Source organism: Pezoporus wallicus, unplaced genomic scaffold (assembly GCF_028554395.1).
Source record: "Pezoporus wallicus isolate ANWC-B61680 ecotype Strahan unplaced genomic scaffold, APGP_CSIRO_Pwel_v1 scaffold_6445, whole genome shotgun sequence".
Lineage (NCBI taxonomy): Eukaryota > Metazoa > Chordata > Aves > Psittaciformes > Psittacidae > Pezoporus > Pezoporus wallicus.
Window position 1 is genome coordinate 4,310,837 of NW_026641753.1, and position 24,381 is coordinate 4,335,217.

General features: G+C 39.1%; 1 protein-coding gene and 1 long non-coding RNA gene across 5 annotated transcripts in view; one reads left to right on the plus strand and one right to left on the minus strand.

The window, feature by feature from the left end:
• Positions 1 to 2,528: 2,528 nt before the first annotated feature.
• Positions 2,529 to 8,570, minus strand: LOC130607808 (uncharacterized). Its single transcript, XR_008974363.1, has 3 exons — positions 8,440 to 8,570; positions 7,942 to 8,085; positions 2,529 to 3,130 (listed from the first exon to the last, which is right to left on the minus strand). It is a non-coding gene; the product is annotated as an uncharacterized LOC130607808 (long non-coding RNA).
• A 247-nt stretch (positions 8,571 to 8,817) lies between these two features.
• DACH2 (dachshund family transcription factor 2) overlaps positions 8,818 to 24,381 on the plus strand; it is a 283,298-nt gene continuing 267,734 nt past the window's right edge. For 3 of the 4 annotated variants that reach the window (XM_057425136.1, XM_057425138.1, XM_057425139.1), the window contains exon 1: positions 8,818 to 9,429. In XM_057425136.1, coding sequence (XP_057281119.1) covers positions 8,939 to 9,429 — 491 coding nt within the window. In that variant the 5' untranslated portion in view covers positions 8,818 to 8,938. The remainder of the gene's footprint in view (positions 9,430 to 24,381) is intronic. The other variant, XM_057425137.1, reaches the window with a different exon arrangement.

The following is a 24,381-nucleotide window of genomic DNA, read 5'->3' on the forward strand; positions in this document are numbered from 1 at the left end:
TGAACTGGCTGCTGTTAGAAAAACTGACAACTGATGAGTTGCAGCACAGATCCAAGTTTTGAGAACCTTCTGTTTCCTCACTTTGTCCAGGAATTTGTATTTTTAACATATACTTTGTATGTAAAGGCTTGCACTGCAAGATACTGGATTCAAGTAAGTTTCTCTTACTGGAAATTATCTAGCAAACCCAGAATTCCTGGCTAACTTTGTGCACTGAAGTGACAACAATATGTTCAATCAACATTAATTATTAAAATAGCAAAGACTATTGGTGTCTGAAGCTCATTGCTCTATCACTTCTCAGCAAAAGGCTTTTTTTTTCTCAATAGTGTTCTTTCATTCTGTTGCTTATGTATGTCCTTACTTGGAAATGAAATAATATCTAGAATATGAAAAAACTCACAGTCCATAAATATTTTTTTTTAATTTGAAACTATATCCTACATTTACATTTGAGGAAAACAACTAAAGTCCAAGGTTTATAATAAACTATGCTGTATTCTAAATTCACAGACTTTGTGGAAAAAATACAGAAAGTCATGACATTGCATATTTATAATAATGATGGGTATAATCTAATTGAACGGTAAAACATTTCTCTAGAAAAATATCTGAAGAAATTTATTTGTTTTATGGTCTTCCTCAGTGCAAAATACTCTATAGTTCATGGCATCATAATACTAATGAAAAATACCAGTAGTTATCTCATAGGGTACTGAAAGGTTTCAGCATTCTAAATGTGGGTAAAGATAATTTTTAAAAACTCAAACTACAGGAGGGTTATGCATTAAACAATAATGATCACAGGTGTTTCAACCTGTACTTTTAACTATGGCCTGATAATCCTTATGCCTCCACAAGTCACAGGTAATTAATTCCATCTGAAAGTCAATGAAGTTAAAGTATAGAAAGCCAATATTACTTAAGCTCACATATATCTTTGTAGGTTAACAATGTATACTGCTACCTACAACATCAGCCTTCATGCTGAAAAAAAAAAAAAAAAGAGAAAAAAAAAGCAGAGAAAGTCAGTAATGTCTCCTGAAGATTAAGAAAGATTCTGTAAGTTTTCATGTTATTGTTTTTCATTGTCCCTAAACCCACAGAACGCACTGAGAAATATTTTGAGACACAGAAGATTAGTCAGGTTAAACCCAAAACCTACTCTTAAATATTTTATTCTGATCCCACCCTGTATATCTTTGACTAAGATTCAGAGACTCAGTTCTACAATGGATTCAGTCTCTCTGGATCATGCTTCTTGAACAATGGTGAAATAGCAGGACAAGTCCCTCATGAGGTCTTTCCCTGTACTTCCTATAAAGAACTATAGAATATACTGTAGCTACGTTCATAAAATAGATACTTTTATTCAAAAAAACCATTCAGAATTGTAAAAAGACCTAGGAAACAGTGGCAGAAGACTTCAGGATGAGGCTTACTCCTTTAGGAGCTGAAAAATAGATGAGAAATCTGAGGGAAAGGCTGCAAGTCTGAGGGAAAGGCTATGTGAAATAACGAGTCAGCAGTTGCACAGATTACTGACCTAAACTTCCCTATGCACCCTAGACTGCATTCCCTATGCATGCTAGACTGTCTTCCTAACTCCCTATATATGTCCTAGACCTCTAATTTAGGATTTTTGTTCTTCTAAGGCAGTGGGAGGCAGAACATCCTGGACCTTACCAACTGCAAACAGCATTCCAAATGAAAGTATTTAGAAATCTTTTATTTACATTCTAAATGAAATGTCTCTAACCTTCTTAGGCTTGTGGTTTAGGGATCAAAGAGTCAAGGTGGCATGTAAAACCTCAACCAGTTTGGACCAGTTCCATTGATTTTTACTCAAAACTCCAGATTGATTTCAGAAAGAAATGGAAGCATAGATTGATATTACAGCATGGCTTTAAGCAGAAATGTAGTATTTTAAAAGACAGTATCATAAAATTGATGTACAATGCAGAATACCCATTGATGCCACTTTCTGTCAATAAGATTTCTATAATTTGAAGAGAGTAAAACATTGAAATAACTATTAGTATCTGAGGCAAAAATACCATTCACTTCCATGGAAACAGAAGCAGGCCCAAATTCTGACTACTAAAATATTATCTGTGTCATGAAGTACTTAATTATTTATTTCATTACCAGTTTAGATATAAAAATATCAAAATACCTATGCAATTTTAGAATATGGTAATTTCTTAATATTTGCTGTCACACTTATAAAAGATAGGTACTCCTGAATTATCCCCCTATGTGTGAAAAGCAGTAACAAGATCAATGAGACCTGAACACAAGGAGGCATCTTAGGATAACAGCTGCAGATGCATGCATTCTCTGCTAAAAAAACAAAAAATAAATACACACTGCTCACCCTCGTTTTTCTCCCTGCCCCATATAAAATCCTGCCATTACTCTTTTTAATTGTTAAGTGCATGAAAAGAAAAGCAAGAACAGGTAACAGTCCACGTATCAGTATGGGCAAAGTACAACAAATGGTCACGCTGAGAGGCAAGGTAAAGTGAATGCTTTGCATTCAGTTTTGAGATTTGTTTTGATGAGACTTAATGGTTGGACTACACTTACAACCACATGCCGTATACTTAATGGGTGTACGGAAAACTGCAACTATGGATCTTTACAGTCTAAAATACATACTGGTTTTAAAGATGAGCTCAAGATAATTACTTTCACAGTATTAATAATTCTCCCAATTGGATTTCCACAAAGCAGATTCAATAACATACTAAAAATACTTATTCAATAAATCAATTACGCTTCTACTGAGTCTGGATAGCTATAAATTGTTTTCTCATTGATAAAATACTGTTTATGAAAACCTATTTTCATGGAAACAACTCTTAAGATTTTATTGGAAAATGCTTTTCAGTTAAACAGAAGAATGAGAATTAATGAAAGGTCCACACAAGCCTTATACATTTAAAGAAACCATAGAAGATTACTTTTTTATTGCTGCTTGAAGTAGAATGTAATGTCCACGTTTAAAAATATAAAAACAATGTAAAGAAAAATTAAATACCTTCTTATCCCACTAGATGGTGGTGCCCTCAGATTACGGCTGAGATGCTCAAACAGTACAAGAAAACTTTTGCCTTCTTTAGCTGACCTGCAAATACAGAGTGAGAGATAATACTCTGGGAGTATTAACAAGCAAGTATAAAGACTTAATGAATATATTTGAGTACATAGTATTGTGTTCATAGAAGTTTGCTATAAAGTGCATTTTAACTTCAGTACACATCTAATGGAATTATTTTTTCTTCCTGAAGAAGGAAAGATGCCAATACTGACCCTTAATTCACTGTACCTCATATAATACAGCCTTGTTATAGTAAGGTCCTGGCTTTGCGATTTTGTTGCACTGTATCCTCAATCAAATTCAAAAACCAGATTGAAGTAGCTAATCATTAGCAACAACTTCATCTTAGAATCATCATAGTTTTGTTTTCTTATATTTCACTGGAACAACCTGAAAACTACTGGTCACATTTTTATACCACATACTCCTTTCCTTAAGAAGGAAGGTAATTACACATCATCTAGACAAAAAGTGACAGTGTCTAAGCTTTAAAGGGCACATCACTTAAAACAATTAAGTGACATTTTAATTAATAGGAAAAGTAGATGGGACCTTGTCTGAGACAGTATTTTTTGTGATTTAGTTTTCTCAGGTTCCATAGTAAGTGGTCAGGAGAGCTTGTCACAAAGGCAGTGGCTGTTGAGGACTGTCCCAAGCACAGGCTCAGCATCACACCCAAAAATTGCACAGGGAGGAATCCTACAGATGCAGACTCACAGAGAACTGGAACATGATGTTAGAGGATCCAGAGTAATAAATGTATAGCTACTGCCAGTAACTTAGGCAGCTGTCAGTCATACCCAGACAGGTGATTTAAAGTGAGGCGGGAGTTTCCTGCATTCAAGGCAAGCCATGTGGACAAATTGCTGTATGCACATGTTTGCTCCAGAGACCACTCTCTCAAATTTGTGCAAAGATAGTCAGTGAGTGGTTGAAAGCCAGTTCTGAGACTTGCACTGAAAAGATTTTTTTTTTTAGCTTTGCTTAAAATGATGATGTACATTGATAGTATGAAAAAATTACGATTAAGATTCATAGAATGGTTAGGGTTGTAAAGGACCTTAAGATCATCTAGTTCCAACCTCCTGCCATGGGCATGGATGCCTCACACTAGATCATGTCACCCAAGGCTCTATCTAAAGCTGTTTTATGGATGATGAACTCTCTGGTAAGATAAGCCCTAACATTAGATTTTCTAGTTGTTCTTTTTAAAGACGGTGTAATGGTACAGAAAAATTAAGGATGTCCATAATTGTCTTGGAAAAGACAACATTAATAATGACCCCCAGACCTTTACGACACTCCGTAATTGTTGCTCAGTGTATTTTACTTCGCATCACCCTGCTCCCAGGTGATCACTCATTTTCTAATACCTAGTCATTTAAAAAATAATCCTCTTTCTGGCACAGTCTAACTTAAGTTTACTTGCTGTGTTCCCTTCTGTATATTTTATTCTTCCTATTCTACTCTTGCCCTTGTCAATTCCTTTTTACATTCAGAGGACTGAGGCAGAAAAATCAATATAGAAATGGATGTGGATGCTCAGTTCTTCTGTAGACTGTTAATTATTTTGCATGTTAGAATCTTCCCTAACTGTATTAGGAAGAGAAGATCCACTCTTACTTTCTCTAGAAAGGTGGGTAGGATTTTCTGAAAGCCTGAAGCAGCAAAATTCACTCCAGTCATTGCTACTCACTGCCATCAGGGGCTGAAATGCAGTATTTGCCAAGAGTGCAAGTTCCATTATTTGATCTCTTTGACTGTACCAGTATAACTGCCAATCACAGGAAATACCTCTAATAACTCTTCCTTTTACTTAATAAGGAATACCACATCTTTAAAACATTAGAAACAGATGTCACTGCATTACTTCACTGCTGATGTATGTAATAGAAATGACACACTAATTAATTTAATGCAGTATAAATGTACTGATTATTTATCATGGCTGACAATAAAATTATGAAAACATTCAATTACAATCAGTGGTAATTCATTATTTATTGATTCTGCATTATACACACATTAATACAATACATTTAATTACATAAGAGAAGAAGGGATCATTTTTCTATTGATACTTAGGCATTTAGATTCATTGGTTTTATATAAAATCCTTGATGTTGAGGTGGGAAGTTTTAATCCACAATTCCAAAAAAAATTTACTGAAATGTCAGAAATAAATTGAATACAAGTGTCAAGTACTAGTGCATCTAGAAAAATGTGGGCACTAAGAATGACATACTAATTTCAGCCTCTTCTTTTTCTCACGTCAGTGGCCTACATTTGTTAATATAATCATGCTTACTCTTTCCCAAGGAAACCAAGGAATTAAACACTAACCTAGCAAAATATTAATAATGTTTTTTCTTCCTTTTTAAGCCTTTCTTCAGAATTAGCAGTATCGGTGGTCTGCATGCTCATGATACAAACTCAAAGATCACCACGGTAAGTTAAGAGATTTAGGCTGGGCCCTGAGTAATTTTTTTTTGTTAAGGACTAGGAGACTATCAGTGTCACTAGGGCTCAAGTCAGACTGGAGCTCAGAAAAAAAGGTGTTTCATTTCATTATGACGAGGGTGCGTTGCAAATACATCTTTCAGTTCCTTCTTTCATTCTTCATTTTGGGCCCACAGTTCCCTCTGATCCTTGTAAATCAAAGTTCACATTTATCCCTCCTATTTATTTTAGTAAAGATCCAAGTTCTTCACTAAAACCTGGCATTTTCTCCTTCTACAATCTACATTGGACATACCTGTATCAAGTCTATAGAAAAATTTCTTTATACTAAGAAAATAAATAAATCCTCAGGACTTTTTACATGGTAATATCTATGGAATTCTTTTTTCTATTGTCCTGCCCCATATTTGGCTACAGTAGACCAGGATAAAACACAAACATCCTTATTGAGCTTTCCTGGGTTTTTGAAACAAAATTATTATTATTTTTAATTAATTCCCTACTGTGTCACTTAAAAAGCTGTCATTATTTTTCATCATTGTTGCCTCCTAGTCAGTTGTGTCACCCATCATTTTCTCTATAGGATCCTTGTAAGCCAATAGCCACATTTATGCCAGCTGGCAAAAAGTGATTTCCAGAATGCTGTTGACTGGCCCTGTCTGGAATGACTTGGGCTTTCCTCTCTCCTCCCATGTCTCAGAAAAGAGCTCTTCCGCATTTCACTCCAGTAGGGCATATGTAATGATGATAACAACAAAAACAAACAAATGCAACAAAACCTTTGCTTGACATTTTGCCATACAGACAATTTTTGAATAGGACTAATACACAGTACACCAGAATTTCTATAGATGAACGTGTGAAGAAAACAGAGTATTTTGCATACCAGTCAAAAAGAACAAAAATACTGAAACTTTAAATAAATAAAATAATTTAGCTATAGGGAGGCTTACTGGTTTCTACACATTCAAGTTGCTTACTGCTGGACTCTGTTCAAATAAACCATCTGGATACTTTACAACTGACAAGATACTACTGTGTGATTGTTAGGCCTTAGTAACTTTGCCTTGTCTTTAATAAAATCACAGCGAAATAATAATATCCATTGATATAGTTGATTTTTATATGCTTAGTTTAACTGAACAGCTGCCTGGTATTAATTCTCAAACCTTGTGCATTTTCTGAGTTTGAGAGCAGTTCTTCTCTCCATGGATAGTCACCTCTCAAGGGTACTGTTTTTACTACAGCCTTTATGATTTTATATTGCTTCATGCCACTCCAACTTGCTGGGTGTTGATGCGCAAGGCTTCCTCTGGCCTTGCAAAAATTCAGTCTTATTTAGAAATATGTTTAGCTTATGAAAGACATTAAAGTCAAAAAGGAGAAAGAATTCTTATGGTGCAATTTGATTGTCACATTAATCTCAAAGCAAAAAATCTCTTTAAAAGGGCAGTGTTTGGATCTGATTTATTAAATCTCCTAATAGCAATTACATCCAGAAGATTAAATCCCAGAAGTTTCTATCTGAAGTCAGTTATTGGTTACTTCTATCATTTCCAGTATATAATGATCTCGGATTAGTTCAGGACTTGACTGTACTAAACACTTTGCCGGTGTGAAAAGCCCTATGCCACAGAACTTCCGCTCCTAGAATGAGGCATCAAGTAGTTTACGAAATATGAGCATTCTTATTGAAAGGTATTCACTTAAGCCTAGTTTATGTGAAAATTTTGCATTGGTTTTAGGCACCTAGGCTAGGGGCGTAAAACAAGTGGCTACTCATCTTGGAATGCACATATAATTGATGGATTGGTGCCTGCAGAGTGTAATTTAGTTAATATAATTTAACAAATATAGCATTTCATTTCCCCTCATCTAAAATGGGATTATTCATAATGCAAAAATACTAAACTTTGCAGATAGGGTGCCTAAATAAGCAAGCTTAACAAAAGGAAGAAGATGGCATACAAAGCAGTGCGATCATGGAAATAGCTGAAATACTCTGTTGGCATTGCTTGTTTGGTATCAACTTGAAAAGTTTTATTAATACTTTTGTGCTTGCTTTGTTTACTGAACACTTTAGGAGGAAGTTAAAAAAAGAGGGGTGTGAAGAAGTTAGAGGACTAGGAAATAAGGAAAGAGACTGAAAAAAGTGGAAACAAGAAAAAAATGATGTTAATACAAAGGAAAAGAAGGAGGAGGCTGGGAAAAGAGATGTAATGTGAGTACACTAGGAGAAGGTAAGCATATCACCACTCTAGCCAGGTGTATATCAAGCAGATTCAACTCCTTTATATGAAATTTATATGCCATCTTTTGAGTCCAGTTGTTCAGGGAGAAGGGATGCATGAAGCTTAGCAGTTCTTTTGTCAACTGACCTGCTTCAGGTGAAAGAGGCAGAGGATCTGTCTGGTTCCCAAGACTGCTGGGTTTTACTTGTGTGCAGCTGAATGAGGGACCATATGGTGCTTCTGGAGGCTGCCTTACAGTCAAGCTTGAGGAGAGGACTGATGCCATTGTATCTAAAACACAATTGATGCCACACTTGAATCTGGAAATTACATGCAATTACACGCAAGACCTCCCGAGAACAGACTTTGCCTCCTGTGCCCTATCACCAACTTCCACATCTCTCACACTCTCCCCTCACTGAGTGACTGGCGGGCTTAGTTTGTTTGCTGCCACGTCCTCCACCGTCTCTTCACACAAGAGAATAATAACGGGTTGCTGGTCCACAGTTAAGATGTGGAAAGTCGGGTGCATTATTTATTTAACGGAGACTCGCGCTGCTAAACTTCCCCTCACACCGCCCCCCTCTCTCCCGGTTATCTTTCGGCTGTGTGAGGGCACAGGTGTTTTGACACTCAGGGACGTACCAGAGCGCAGCGACCGCTGAAACTATTCGGGGAAGAGGGCCGGCGCCCGGACCTGCGGTGGAACAGCCGCAGCCTTGCCCTCCTCTCCCTCAGAGCGCCGGGGCTGAGCCGCGGGATCCCCTCGCGGCCCCCGAAGAGCTCCCCGAAACTTTCCCAGCCCGCGGCTGCCGAGGAAGTTCCCGCGGCCGGACCGCGCTCTCCTCACACGCACCCCGGCCCGGCTCGGCCGCCTCACGCCCCGCGGCCCAGGTGCTGCGGCTGGCGCTGCCCCGCCCCGCCCCGCCGCCCGCAGCCACTCTCCGGGGCCGCGCTGGAGGCGGGCGGGGCGCATTGGCTGGAGGGCGCTGTCACTCTTCCCCCCCCCCCGGCGGCGCTGGGGAGGGGTCTGGGCGCGCGGCTGGCGGCGGCCGCTGCGTGTGGGAGGGCGGGCGCGCGGCTCTGTTTTTAGTAGTAGAGCAAAGCGCGGGGCTGAGGCGAGCGGCGGGGAGCCGGGCTGGCCATGGCTGTCTCCGCGCCGCCCGTCATCGCCGCAACTTCCAGCGGCGGCGCGGGGGGCTCGGCAGGCTTGTTTCGGGCGGACCCGCTGTACTCCAGCCCCGCGGAGTCTCCGCGCCTCACCAACAGCCTCGTCAACAGTTTCCTCTCCGCGGGCAGCGGCGGGGCCGGCGCGGGCGGTGGCGGCGGCGGCGGCGGAGGCAACGAGTGTAAGATGGTCGACCTGCACGGGGTGAAGGTGGCCTCGTTCCTCGTGGAGGGGCAGGAGCTGATCTGCTTGCCGCAGGTCTTTGATCTCTTCCTCAAGCACCTGGTGGGAGGGCTGCACACGGTCTACACCAAGCTGAAGCGGCTGGATATATCGCCCGTGGTGTGCACGGTGGAGCAGGTCCGCATCCTGCGGGGGCTGGGGGCCATCCAGCCCGGCGTCAACCGCTGCAAGCTCATCACCAGGAAGGACTTCGAAACTTTGTATAACGATTGCACCAACGCGAGGTGAGCAGCCGAACTTGGCGCTTCCTCCGGCCCCCGGGGAGCCGTGCCCGGGGCGGGGGTGATGGGTCCCGTGTCTCCGCTCGCCGGGGCTCCTGCGGCGGGAGGTGGGGGAGTCCTTTCCGAGCGCTGCGCGCCGCAGTCCCGGGCGGGCCGGGGCGTGGGGCCGGGGTTGGCGGTGCCGGCGGTGTGTGGGGGGTGACCCCCGCGGCGGTACCAGCGTGAGCTGCGGGATTCCCCCATCTCCCGGGACCGCTGGACAGCGGATCCGTTCTGCGCGCCCGTCTGCAAACTTTTCCCTTAGCAGTGGGAGCAGAGTTCCCGTTTACGCTGCGCACAAATAACACAAAAGTTTTATCCGTGTTTTTTTTCCGCTGCAACTCTCGGTTCTCCTCAGGATCCCTCGCTCCCGGGAGGGTGGGCGCGGGCTGCGGCTGTCGACTCCCGGCCGGTGCCCGCAAGGGAGGCGGGCGGCGGCTACGGGCAAACTGTTGCCCATTACCGAGCCGGAATAATGGTGCGTCCCGCAGTTGAGAGTGCTGGTGCGGGAGCAGCCCCTGCCTTGGCGAGCCCGGAGCGGGTGATATTCCTGGGAGATCCCTGCTGGGTCCTTCGTACTTGGGGTTACAATCCTTATAGCTGCTGCCTTTAGAAATGATAATGATCTGATAAACACAAAACCCTTCTCGGAGCTCAATAGAAACACCAAGTGCAGTGGGGTCGGATGCGAGGCAGGGTGTGTGGAGATGACATGACTAGTTCAGCAGTTCCTGCGGTACCTCCTTAGAAACATTTACATTTCGGTGTGCTCCTGCTTTCAGCCTGGCAGGAAACTTTTCTTCATGGAGGTTGTCTCGCAGAGCTTTGAGCGCGGTGTCTGACGTGCAGCATGCGGATATTTGTTAACTTTGTTTTCGTGTCGCTACTTTTGGCTGCTCAGCACCGAACGTGTAGTGTTGGGTGGGGTATTTTTAATAACACCTTCAGCAAGCACTGATTTGGGGCCTGATCCTGTTCTTGCCACCTGGAGCTGAGGCGGGAGCAGACCGGACGTCCTTTCGTGAATAGCAGTATTTGGTTTGTTTCAAATCATTTTATGTTACAGGTGACACTCGAGGCAAGCTTGCACTCATTTCCTAGCCGTGTTTATTTGAAGTACCTGCCTTTTCTCGTGCTCGTGTTGTGTTTCTGTGACACCTTCTCCCGCTGCCTGTTTCAGTGTCTTGCACCCCTGTGACATCATAACCACTGCCATGTTAAAATGATGGTGTTAAAAGTAAGGTCTGAGGCTAATGTACTTAAATAAAATTAATGTAGGATTACTAAGGGACACTCTTAGCATGTAAATGCTTCTCTGAAATATTCCTGAAACTCGACTAGCCTGAAAGTTGACCATTAAAGAAATAAGTCTTTTTAGTTTCTGAGACCGTGCCAAAGTTTTTCTTTGGGGAAATAGGAGATTTGACAGTGCAGCCTTTAGATGCAGTCTGATTTCTTCTCTCTTTCAACCAATGATTTAAAATCTAGAAATGCTGGATATTAAGTATTCAAAACTTGTGTTTCGTAGACTTAAGGCATGATAGGATAAGGGAATAAGTAATGCAAGGAGCAGCTGAGAGGGGAGGCCAGAGGAGCTGTGTGTGAGTGAGGAGCCGAGTGATGCTCTGAGAGTGGGTCTGAAAGGAGCAGTCAGTAGAACGAAGACCTGGGCAAAGGCTGAAGATCCGGCAAGGGCACTGCTGAGAGGGCATCCAGTAGGTCAGAAACAAGTCTCAATGGAGTCAAAGCTCTCAACTAAGTGCATTCAACACGTGTTTAAGCACAATCACTTCCTGCCTAGTTATGAAAACACTGTGCATTTTTTACATGTTCAGGAGCACCAGATCCCTGTACATTCCCTAAAATGTTTCTTGTTTATTGAAACATCACTTGGCCATGGTTTATATCTCTTTAAATGCAGCTGGTTCGAATAACCTGCTGATGTATTTTGCCTTCACGGTTTCAGGTGTAATGCGTGATGTTATCAGCACACATGAAACTTCTCTCAAGTGTTGTAACTTAATGTTAGGTATATTCCATCATGCTAATTGAATACTTAATATGTCATTTTATTTACAGCTCTTTTTTTTTTTTCCTTGAATGATCAGTGCTAGTTGGGGCGTATGTTGGCTAAAACTAGCTAAATACACAAGTGAGCTAATTCTTGCTTGCTGTGCAGTGACCTAGGAACCACTGCAGTGCATGGTACCAAGCAGATATAACACAGTACCGCTGTTACAGCTATACATACAGATTTAGGGTCTGTACCTGGGAAGTTAAGTCTTGGAAGAAAGTGATCTTTTAGAAGCAAACCCTTTGATGTGTATTGTTCCGCTGCATGACTCAAGCATTATTTTCAACTCGGAATGTTGCGCATTGCTTTTTTTAGTGTGTATGTGTACATGTGTGTGTATATATATATGAATTTATAGATATTTATATACATATTTGAATACTGCAGAAAGTAAACTCGAGCTGCCAGAAAAAGCAGTAAGAAATTCTGGCTATCATTGTTTTCAATGTTAGTTCACTTCTGACAGTCAACATCTCATATGTTTGTGCACACTTTCATTTTATTTCTATTGCAGTGTTAACTCTCTATTACATATAACTGGAAAAAAAGAGAAATTCTACTTCTCTTGCTGTGTTGAGTTTATGAGCTTTGTGGGCAAGCTCAACTAAGCTGCAGAGAAAAATATACCTGCAAGTGAAAGTTTTTTGTTTGTTTGTCCTCTGTATGTAACATTAGTTACCTATAGTTAGCATTTTTGACCTTTGTATTTTTTTAAACAGTACCTGTATAAATTTCATTCACCTGTAAACAGAATGTTCCTAACTTTGATTATTGTTAGCCATCATCATCTAACCTAATTTGGAAGCAAGGTTTGTGAAATGAAACTAACTGTTCATTTCATTACAGGTAGCATCGTCAAGTGAAGAGTGAGTACAACATATTTAGACAATTTAATTACTAATTTGCAGTATCTTAGAAGACTCCTTTAATTATGGACACATGCTTAATTTTAGTAGTAAAGCATAACATTTACTTAAAGTAGAAAACTATAACGAAGTTTTACTTAAAAATGAAATTTAAAACCATAGTGAGAACATTTTTATGATGGTAAATGTGACAATCCTTAAAATTAGGATTATATGAGTATGATTGTTTTATGGGGTTTCTGTGTTTGGGTGCTGTTTGCTACTGAAAAAGCATAGTGTTGGTCTGGATTATCCAGTAAATAGTAAGAATAATTCCCAGAAAACAGTGTTTTAATACATGGCTTATTTTTCTGACTTAAAGTATCTAGTTAAGCTAATATTTTGTATTACTTGGGCTATTCACAAACAATAAAAGGCTTTAGAAATGAATTTAAGCAGTAAATGCAGACATTTTATTTTATGAGATAATGAGGGTCTTGTCATGTTGTCTATTAAAAGCTACCTTATAGTCAGCAATACTCCCTTTTATTAGGAGAATGATGTCAAGTTTATAATTAAAGCAATCCAGTCATGTAGCGCTGCGCAGAGATTCCTTGTATATTGATTTTAAATGTGGACATCTGATGATATCAACTTCTTTGACTAAGTAAATATTTAGTGTGTTTCAGACTTGGCCAAACTTGTGGGTTTTGAAGGTTCTAGCAGGTTAAAACAAAAATTGTCAGTTTCTCAATTTCCCTTTCCTTCTTGGAAAGGAGGCTCACTTAAAATATTTGTGAGAGAGATCACTAGCCTAGTGGATTCTGCTAGAGATGCAGAAAGGAATTTTTCCACTTCTGAGCAGATTAATTATACTTTTGGAAAAATCCCTCTTTCTTTTTAGGCATCTTGAAAGCTTATGCTTGTTCAAAACTACTAAAATACTTGATTTTTTTTTATCAGATGCATATCTAATCTGGAGAAGCCTTGATTAAAATTCCCTTCTTTTTTTTCATGTCAATAGAGCTCCCCATTTGAAGTGTAACATGCTTTTCCTCCAAAATGGAGTATTTGTGTGTTTCCTGCATGTGTATATGCATAATACATATGTAATTTTCTACCGAGACTTCTACAACCGAAAAATACTGTGTTTTTGTAGCAAAGACAAAAAAGCTAAACAATTAGGTATTAATGATATTCTTGTTGCATATTCAAAAGGTCTTTGCAAGCATTTCTTCTCCTTTTTTTTTCTTTTCACCATTTCAACCTGCAGAACTCTTCACTGTCACTTCAAATCACACAATTCTACAAAGATAAAACAACATTTAAACTCATTTGCTTTGGGAGGGAAATTGAGCATTTGCACCCAATAAGCCTGATTGTGGAACTGCATGCAAATTGTGTTTTGATTTATCTCTTTTGCACTTTTTTCCATTTGAATTGATCTTGCATTAATTTTGCCAAGCGGCTCTGTGAGGCTGCAGATGTTGCCCTGTGTTTAATAAATCAATGAGACAGATCTGAATGAATCACTTCAGATGGATTCTCTGCTCGGTTTGATGTCTAGATGTTATTCTTAGCTTGTTATCATGACAGATGCATTAATGTTCCCATACACTGCCAGCAATGTCAAAGAGATTGAAGCTTTTAAAGTGGCGGTACCCCCTTTTCCCCCTTCTGTTGGAATAACTAAATTGCCTTTAGGAATAGGTCAAAATATAAATTTAATCACAGCATCATGGTGGGGAAGATGCTAAACTTCTGATCATATTATAACACAAAGTCAGACAAATACAGTTTTGTACAGAATGATTAATTATTCCAAATAGTGGAGATCAATATTAAAATCTAAACATAGGATAGGTCCTTAATAGAGTAACCACTTTCTCAACATTAATATTTCATTGTGATAGGAATGATCCGAATAAATAATATAAGACTGAAACATGTAGAAATGTTGCTATAAATAGAATATCATTGTGTTCAAATTGATTACAGGCTGAAGTAAGGCTTTCTCTCCCTCTTTTTTTTTTAATTCTTATTAATATTTTTCTCTTAAAGTTAAATGTGCCTGGATTCAACATCTGCTAGATTTAAGATAGGTATACTTGTTAATTACGTTTCTGTGCCAGGTACGTTAGAGAAGTTGATCACTGTTAATTTCTGTTCTGTATAGTCTGGTATCCATTATCTTGGAGCAGAACCTGTGGAATGCAAATCATAAAAGAGGCTGGAATGTGTCTTTGTGGAATGGTTTTAAATTCTGGAAAAGATTGCTCAAAGCGTAAAGTACTCTGCCATGAATAATGAAGATCTATTTCCCACATAGGCTATGCATAGTTTTTATAGGCTTTTATTCGTTATTAGACAACTTGTGGTCTTCCTTGTTTTCCTTTAGAAGATAAAACTGTATTTTGAGATTTGCCTCTGTCATTTTGTTAAACCTGATCTTGTTCTCTATGATGCGTTATTTTAATGTTAAAAATTATTGCGAGTGTTCCTTTTCTTAGTCTCCCCCCAAACAGAAGAACTTTGACTTTTCGTCATTAAGGCTTCTGAGAATAAATTGGAGAAACTGGCTGTAACAGATCTAGATTTATGTTGGCATTCTTGGTATTCTTGCTCCAGTAGTTCCAATTTGATAAAGGAAACAATATATGTAATAGAAGTTCACAGTTTATTCAAATGAGTTTAAGCTTTAGCATTGTTATATTTGCTTTCCCTTCACCAATATATCAATGTGTGGCAACAGCATTATACTCCAGAAGTGAACAGCTCTGTAGATTATTCTCACACTGGGGCTACAGTTGGACATGCAGCCTCTGTTTGTATGCGCATTTGCTTTTAAGGAAGGTTAAAATCTACTTTGGTAGAACTGAAGAGCAAAACAAAAATCGCTAAATTAGAAAATCACCTCTTGTCATATGGCAGTGGCCTTAGTACCTACCTTGGTAATTCTGCAGAAAATACTTAAAATGAGCATTCTGAGATACTTTGAAGAATTGCTCTTGTTTATTTCATTGCTTACAGGCTGGAATTCATGTCATGCAAGAGGTGTTAGTCACTATCGGTATTAAAAAGGCGTTGAAATCTGGGCTGTAAAGCTCCTGTTTTTGACTTTGCTGAGGTGGACCTCCCTTTTGTGCCAGTGGAAGTTTGCCAGAACAAGGGCAAAGAACTTGGAAATGTTTCTAAGGTTTGTGCCCTTCTCATCAATGGTGGGACATACTGGCATAAAAACCTGTGTTTGAAAGAATTGTGTGTATATGGCGTTTTCAAATGGGTACTACGCTTTTCATCTGATCTTGTTCCTTCTGAATTTAGGATCTTCAGTCTTTTCTGTGCCTGTTCAGAAAATTCAAAATTATAATTTCTGGGAGTTAGGAACAAAACTATCCAAATCCATAGTTCAAAATATTTAAAAGTTCCAATCTGGTTTCTTTTGCAAGTTCTTCATGTCATTATCAGTGTAATAACCCCCCTATGTATACAGAAATGCGGTGTTTTAATGATTATTTACATTATACTAATTGCAAAACCAAACAAGATGAGGATGCTTTAGAGTTCTTGCTGTCTGTGACATGTTTCTTTGCTGTAAATTAAGGCAAATTTTTTTGTATGTTATGATTAAACATGCATTACCAAGCACAAGTACATTAGATAGCAATGATTCTTAGTGGGTTAGATTTATCCTGCTTGATACTAGAACCATCCCTCAGGGCTAGATGCTTTTGATCTCTGTTCCTTCTTGGTAAAGCATGGCTGTCCAAAGTGACTTAGTAATAGGGTTTCCCCCTCTCTCCTTATTCTACAACCTGAAAGCAACACTGATACCCATTAACTTATGTACTTTGATACCTGGCCAGAAGGGTCTAATATCTGAATCCTACATAACATAATAAATTTGTTGTGTGAGATTTGTTTGCTTCCATTTCTGTTTGGTAGCACAGCTGTGTTGTTGTTTTTCGTGTGAGTACTGTGTTTATTGTCACTAGCAAGCATAGGGAGATTATATTTCCTTGACAGCACATCTTGACCTGCAAAGGCCATTTTGCTTATTAAAATATATTGTCTTAGAGCCTTTCTGGACTCAGTTACAAATACCACTTCCCCAAAAATAAGAACCAACACAAATGAATAGGGCTTGCTTTCTTAGTTTACGGTGGTGTGAAGTGTAGTTTGGCAGTGTATATTGTTGAGTATACATTCAGGTATAAAATGTTCACTTGCAATTGTGTCTGATCTTATCAAGTTTCTGGAAATTGATATCTGGTAACAGCATTTAACCTACATCTCATCTATCTGCTATCTATGTGATGGGTTAAAAAGAAAAAGTAGTATCGATCTGTCGCTGGATTAAAGTTTGAAATCGGCAACAGCATGAGCACAAAAGGCTTTTTTATGATTTCTCAGCTTGCCATTGATCTACCAGTTTTATTGCATTCATTATTTATTAAAAGAATTTGCAAGCTAAACATAACGTTAAGCTAGTTTGCACACAGGGACTGCACTTAGGAAATTGAATGGAAATTGCATTAGAGATGAACATCTGTGCTATTTTTCCACTCATGTGTTTATGGGTTTGTATAAAAGGTGTATTGGATTAACAGTTATAACCATTATAGCTTGCAGCAATATGTTAGAACCTGAAGCATTTAGTAGTTATTTAGGAGGGAGACTCTCTTTACTTACACTAAAAAGTATGGTAATGCCATCACAAACAGTGCTTTTATTGGATTATTCTTTATTAATGGTTTTTTTACTAGTAATGTGTGAAACTTGAGGTATCTAGCTATATTATGTATGTGTTCTTTTATCTCTGCTACATAAAGCTCCATTAATATTGTCATTAATTGATGGTTTCTAGTGACGGTGTTAAGGATTTGTCACGTAGACACTGGAGTATTGAAATGAAATGTATTTTATAAAACACAATAGGAACATATGTATTGAAAAATACTAAATATATATTCTTTCAGATTTTTCCCATGAATTTAACTAGATTTCTGTCCTTGAGGTAGGCAGCTTCTCTAATGTATTATGTTAATGAATCAGGTGAAAATCTTAATTATTTTGAAATCTTTTTCCACTTGAGTTCACAAGTTCTGTTGCTCTCAAACACCAGCTGTAGTTGTGCGTGACACGTGAAGTATAGATTAGACCTAGGATTCTGAGGTCCTCTCCTCTAATGATTTTGGATTTCTTTTATTTTTTAATTGTGCTCCTTCTATAAAGCAGACAATTTTGCTTTGGATGAAAGATATGTATTTAGAATCAAGATATTGTTTCATTTGATCTAAAATTCTGTGCAGTCTAGTCTGTTTATGACCAGAAGGTACTAAAATATGTCATGTTTAGCATCATCAGTGCACTTTCAGTTACTCTATTAAACTCAACCTGATACATCTCACCAGCTCATAAGATTGCTAGGTTTCCTGTGCTAAGGAGCAGACATGTTCTTCGTGCCAGAAGGTTGTGCTCATTCTTTTGAATGACACTTCTACGTTTCTTTAGTTTTCTTTTTCTCTCTGGTGGGATGAACCCTGCAAGTCCTGACAGCATTTTGAACAGAGGTAGCTCTGACTTTTAGCTGGAAGAATCTCAATACTTTTTTCCACATCATTTTGCTCGCAGTATTACTAGTTGTCTTAACTGTTGTTCCCAGGCATAAGGAACAATAATCCTGCAATCACAATTTGCATATTATATCAGATAATGCATTTCAGCTACTCTGTAAATAAAGGTGGAAGTTAGATTTAAGAGGGATTTATGCAATTAATATATATACACAATACTGGTTTAAAATATACATACATACACATATATATAATGTGATTTAACCTGAATTTTTGGATTATTCAATAGCCTCTCTCCCAAAACATGGAAATAAACTTGGAAAACTTTTTATCCATATTTATAAAGAGAGAGGAATTTGAATAATCCAGAGATTTATTTTAAATTGTATTTGATATGGACATAAATTAAATTTGCTAAATGACCTTTTATGGCTGTATGTTCTAACTTGGTGTTCTTACTTAAAGTCTTTAGTCATTTTTGATAATGCTCACAGCCATGTGAGTGAGTAACGGGTAACTTTATTTCTGTCCAGTCTATAGAAAGAGAGCTTGTGATGACTTCATGGTTCTTTTGGTCAGCAGAACATAGAGTCATTCTTCTCTCCTGCTTCCAGACCTGTATGGACAGTGGAATTGGAGCAAAACACTTTATTTAAAAAGTTAAAATTATTTCACACAAACCTAGTGTGTTTCGCACAGTCACAAAGTTGTGTTGGCAGGGTCATTTTGAGATCATCTAGTTCAATCAACTCCTCTGTTTAAGCAGGGTCAGCTAGAGCTGGTTGTCTGGAGCTGAACAAAAAGGTCCACATGGAGTTTGAGTATTTCTGAAGATGGAAACTTGGCCTCCCTAGGCAAGCAGTTCACAGAGTAGAAAACTGTGCAGTGGAAGGAAGAGTTTATCAGCACCTATTAGGATTACTGGATTATGTGGGAGCTGTTGAAGCTGCAAGTGGATATTGCTACAGTCCCTGATGTGGTCACTGCCCAATTGGGGAGTCGCTCAAGCCAGGCCAGCACGGATTCCCTGCCACCAGAGCAGTGTGAGTTGTAGCCCTCTGTGAACCCTCTGTGTCATACACAGATTGTGCTTTCTGTGTCTCACGAGTGATTGCCTGAAGTCCTCTATGTTTGTGCTGATGAACTGACTTGTCTTATTCCCCGCTGCTACCTGAGAAGGAATATTTTAATTTAAAAAAAGGTGGCTGCAAGAAAGCTCTTGGCGCATAGTGCCAGCAGGGGGATTTAGTTACTTGGGTGTTACAGTAATTTAAGAGTTGCTAATTAAGAAGATCAAGCTAGTTTAAAGAAAAATATTTGTAGCTTCATTTAGAACTCCTAATCAGTACATTTAAAACATTACACATCGTGCTTGTTCTTATGCATGTAGCAGTTGGTTTAGCCTAGTACAAATTTCATGTGATAGCTAATAGACTTTATAACAGTTAATCAGAAAAATGTTCTGTGTCTGTGAAACATTATCCCTGTTGTTTTTTGTGAAATTAATGAGGGCACCTCGCTTCACTGCTGCAGCTCTCTGGAGCTGCCTCTTTTTGTCCTCCTACTTTTAGATGTAGTTGTGTATTAAAGAAGGGCAATTTTCTAAAATGCTGCTAAGATAATAAAATTAGCAGTAGAAAAAAAAAGTCTTTCTAATGAGACTTAAAATACATGTTTAAACACAACAACAAAACAAACTGAAACCAAACACCAAAACTCAGTACCCCCCCTAAAAACCCCTCCAACAAAATTCCCAAACAGAACAAGGAAGTAAAATGTTGGCTGTTAAAAACCAGCAAAATATGAATACTGAAATGGGATCTAAGGCAATGAACTCGGCATTGTTTTCTGTGTTGCATAAGGTTGTTATTGAAATATGTATTGTAGGTCTGTGGAGGCTTTTTTTTTTTTTTTTAGGCTTGTAAGGTGCCTTATTTGGTGTTTTTTATATGGCAACTCATGTACCCAATAAGGCGACTTCTCAGAATACCCTGAGTTGGGCATCTCATTGTTAAGTAATCATTCTTACCTGATTCGAGGTTGTTATGACTTGCAGAGAAAGCAGCAGCGAAGTGATCTGTCAGGGCACTTTACGCTCTTGCTATGAAGACTTGCTAAATATGCCGTCTTATACCTTTTGCTCCTTACTGCATTACAGGTGTGTGTGGCACAGCAGCATGCTGTGCTGTGCCTCAGGCTGTGCCTGTGTCAAAGGGGTAATGCACTGCTCTCTGCTTTTGCAGCCATGGTGCAGCTTTTAGAAGGATCTCAGAAGCGGTCTGGCCAGAATGATCATTGTAATGAGCTTTAAGACTTGCTGCTCTCATAGTCAGGAGTGCTGAGGAAGGTTAATTGATCCTGCCATCATACACTGGAACGAAAATTTCTTGTCTCACATCAGAACCGTAATCAGTGCTTCTTTCTGCTCTGTTACTATGAATTGCCTTACTTGTTGCACAGCTGACTTTTGGCTCGGACAAATCGGTTTCTGCCTGCTGGAACTCAGGAAAGTTTTTGTCTTGTAATTTGATGAAGTACTTCTCTAGCATGTTAAGCTAGAAGGTATTTTGTTCATTCACCTATCTTGGCTTTTTTTAATATGCTTTCTTCAAAATTTTACTGTCCCTTCAGCCAGCAGTCTTCTAATAAACTGTTCCATCATGTTAATTATTCATCCTTACAGGCGTATGATTTTAGCTTTCAGTGTGACTGACTGAAAAATTTAACCCTTTATTATAGTGGGAAAAATCTGTATTTGTGTCTGTATGAAACAGAATGAGGCATTGTTGGTATATTGTAGGCATTTTAGTGATGCATTGGCTTCTCCTAACCTACAGCATGTTTGTCTGTTCTTGTGTAACTGCGTCTGTAATGTTTGTGAGCCAAACAGAGGTAGGAACCTTGCTTATGCTGGCTGTTTTCTACCTGCCTGTTACAGAAGGCATGTAGCCATCCTCCCAGTGCCTCTCAGCTCTCTGACAAGGTTGGGTAATTTCAGAACAAGATGTGGTTATTTGGAAGTTACTCTCCTGCCAGTGTTGGGTAGCAACAGGCGTATGTGCTTTCCATCTGCTTTCTAGGGGACAAAAAGGAAAGACGGAGAGATACTGCATGCTGCATTTTATGCTGGTGGGCTGCTGGCTCACAGTGAAGTTGTGTCTCTTGCAGTGTAAACCCTTAATAGGAGTTGGTTATTGATTTAAGGGAAGAAGAAAGGAGGAACAGGGGTGCTGAGTTGGCGGAGGCAGTATGTTTGTCTGGGATTCCTGGATGTTCAAGGCCTGGACTGCAGATAGGATGCTTGAACAGTTCAGTCCTTTAGCACCTGTGCAGTTGGCAGGGGAATTGAAGAGAGGTTGGAGTTGCTGTGTGTTATGTGCAGCCGGTGTGCAATAGTCTGATGAGCATGTCGGAATTGCTGCAGAAGAGCTGATTATGAGTATACTGCATGCAGAGTACGTTGAATTTACTGTGGAATTTCTTGCTGTAGCTGTTCTGCAATTATCATTTCCCGTTATCTGCTGCTGCCCCAGATTTCTTTTTGACTCTTACACAGCCTCATCTTCCCTCCCCCCCCCCCCCAGTCTAGATTGATGTGTCATTGACAGTAACAGCACAGTAAATACTCAAACAGTGTTCCGTTGTAGGCAATGGCTGCAAGTTTATTTTGTTGTTTTGAATGGGTGTTGAGTTGTCTTTCTAAAGACGTCTTTCAAGTTTAAAAAGTTCCTTGAGATGTTCTTGGCCATATTTTGATACAGGGGTTTAGATAGCCTGTCTTTTTTTTTTAACTCTCCAAACACTTTTGGGGAAGTTTGGTTTGTTTGGAGGGTTTCTGATGCAGCTGTTCACTTTACTGATTTCTAATCAGAAGCTCTTTTTTAGCATCTTGCGGACGTGGAATAGTTGATCCGATGATGTCACATTGTTTCCAAAATAATCCTTTGTCTAGCATGAGAATGTGAGTGATAGTAAACAAATCTACAGATAGGAAGTGGGCAGAGGACATTTTGATTTAAGTGCTTAGGTTGGTTACTCAGTTCTGTGACTGGAGGCAAAATTGGGAGCTGTTTTTCTGCTGCTGACTTTTCATAATGGCCTATTCTGAAACCCTGGTTTCAATAGCCTCTCTTTTCAGGTCAGAGAGAGTCTCTCTGTCCAATTCATTGTGTGTCTTGGAGTGATGCTGCTGAGGTCTTAAATCATAGCCCATGGTGGTGAGAAACTGACACAACTGAGTCATGGGATAGAAAGGAAGAAGTACAGGAGATCTAACACTGAAGGTGCTTTAGGTGTTAGTACCTCAGTTACAGAATGCATTAGTATTGAGCTATAAGTTTTCTATGCAACATGGAGCAGATGGAATGAACATGGCGGCTTTGGATCTTGTGTGAAGTTGGAGATTGCTTTGTCCTTTTCACCTAATTGCAGATGAAATTCTGCGATGGAACTGTTGCAGAGCCAGAACCTTACAACTGATTTCAGTGGTTCTGGATCAGGAGCACAGAAAGCAATCAAACCTAAATGCATATCTACGAACTAACATGTAAGTCGCTTTGGTCCACACCAGGAAAAATTCTGTGCAATTTTGGAAGTGGAGTAATGAAAGGATCCTTTGAAAAATAGGTTTCAGCAGAATATTGGGAAAACTAGTATGTAAGAAACTTCAGGTCCCTTCAAGGCCTATAGAAAGGCCTATAGACCCTGCATTTCAGAGCAGTAGCAGTCTCACAAAGTAAACGGTATTGTTCATTACTGGTGTCCACTAATACAGGTGGAAAAATTTAAGCTTTCTCAAGCTGAGACAGAAAACATGATGAAGGGTAAACAACTGTGTGCCTGTATTTCTGGGTACTGCACAAGCTTAAATTGTGGTCAGTGGTTAGTACTTCACACATGTGCCTGATTTTCCTGGGAATCCTATGCACTTTCTGAACAGGAATGGCAGTTGGTGGACTGTTTATTACTCATTCTGGTTTTGGTGGAAAATTTGGCCTTGTATGTCATTTAGACTTTGTGACACATGTAGCCTCCCAGGGTCTAATGACTTGTCTGCAGATGGGCTGTTATTTATTACAGTCATGTAGAATAAAATTGATTGTCTTCTAAAATTAATTTTTCATTTGCCTCCAGCTCTGCTTTAATAGAGGACACACAGTTGCCTGTTTGCAGAAATACTGTTTAATCACATTAATATCTCAGCCCCCCAGGCCGGTGAAGATAATTGTACAAACGAACAGCAAAATCTGTATCTTTAACTTCTTTTTATGATTAAATTATGCAAATGACTTATCTCCTGCCCTTCCAAGCACTAATCATCTAATTAGGAATGATGTGTTAAAGGGATGGTTTTGAATCAGGAGAAGCGGAGAATGGAAGAAGCAGAAAATGGGATCTGACAATGAAACGGCTGAAGGTACTGTAGTGGTACAAGATAAATCTGTGTATTTGTTCAGAAAGCAATAATAAAGGCTTGTTGTGCTATTTGTAGTCTTGCTTTAGTAATCTTTTTTCATAAGAGGATAATTCTGGCTGATTTTTTACTGTGGTTTTCAATATTAACCTTAAATTCAGTTATTAAGGTTTAAGAATTGAGTCACTTAGCACTTCCAGTTCTTGTAAACAAGGTAGTGTAAGTGTCCCTAGTTTCACTAGTTAGCAGTATGGTTTAAAAGGTAGAATACATATATTTGTAGGTTGTTTCTTATGAAAGTGCTTGTCATGATACTGCTAGGTGTCCTGAGCCTGCACATACTTCTGTTTTTGTATCTCAGTCTTTCTCTTAGCTGCTGGTTAAAAACCAAAACCAAACAGCAATTTTTAATTTAATATGAAAATGCAAGTGCCCATCTAAAGAGAAAGGCCATCTCTTTGGTAATGCCCTGTGCCTAGTTTGGGGAGTTTCCTTTTTAATTGTAAGTGAGGCTCTGCTTAGTTAGATGTCTACTGATCATAGATTTACATTTTAAGCATATGTATACAAAAGAACCATGCCTTGACCTCTCCAAGAGCTTACAGCCCTATTTTCTACATTTTCTATTTCATAAGCAGATTCTGGTTTTTGGTAAGTTATTCCAGATCCTCCTGCTTAAGGCCCTTTTCCACAGTGGGTTCAAACTGTTAGTGTGTTATTGCTGTTGCTAAAGGTATAACAAACCAACTCATTATCTGGTGATAATGCTTTGGGTTTGATAACTTTTGTTTTTCCTTCAATCAGTTATTGACGTACTTGCTGCATATGATTAAGATAGTCTGCCAGTAAAACAAGAATATTCTAGAGGCTAACTGAAATGCCTGGTATTCCTGTATGAGAATGTATTAATTCCTTAATAAATACATGAGACAGTATTCATGCATGAAAGTATGGATTCGTAGAATACTGCAGAGATAACCGCTAGGTCCACATTCCCTAGAAGCAGGG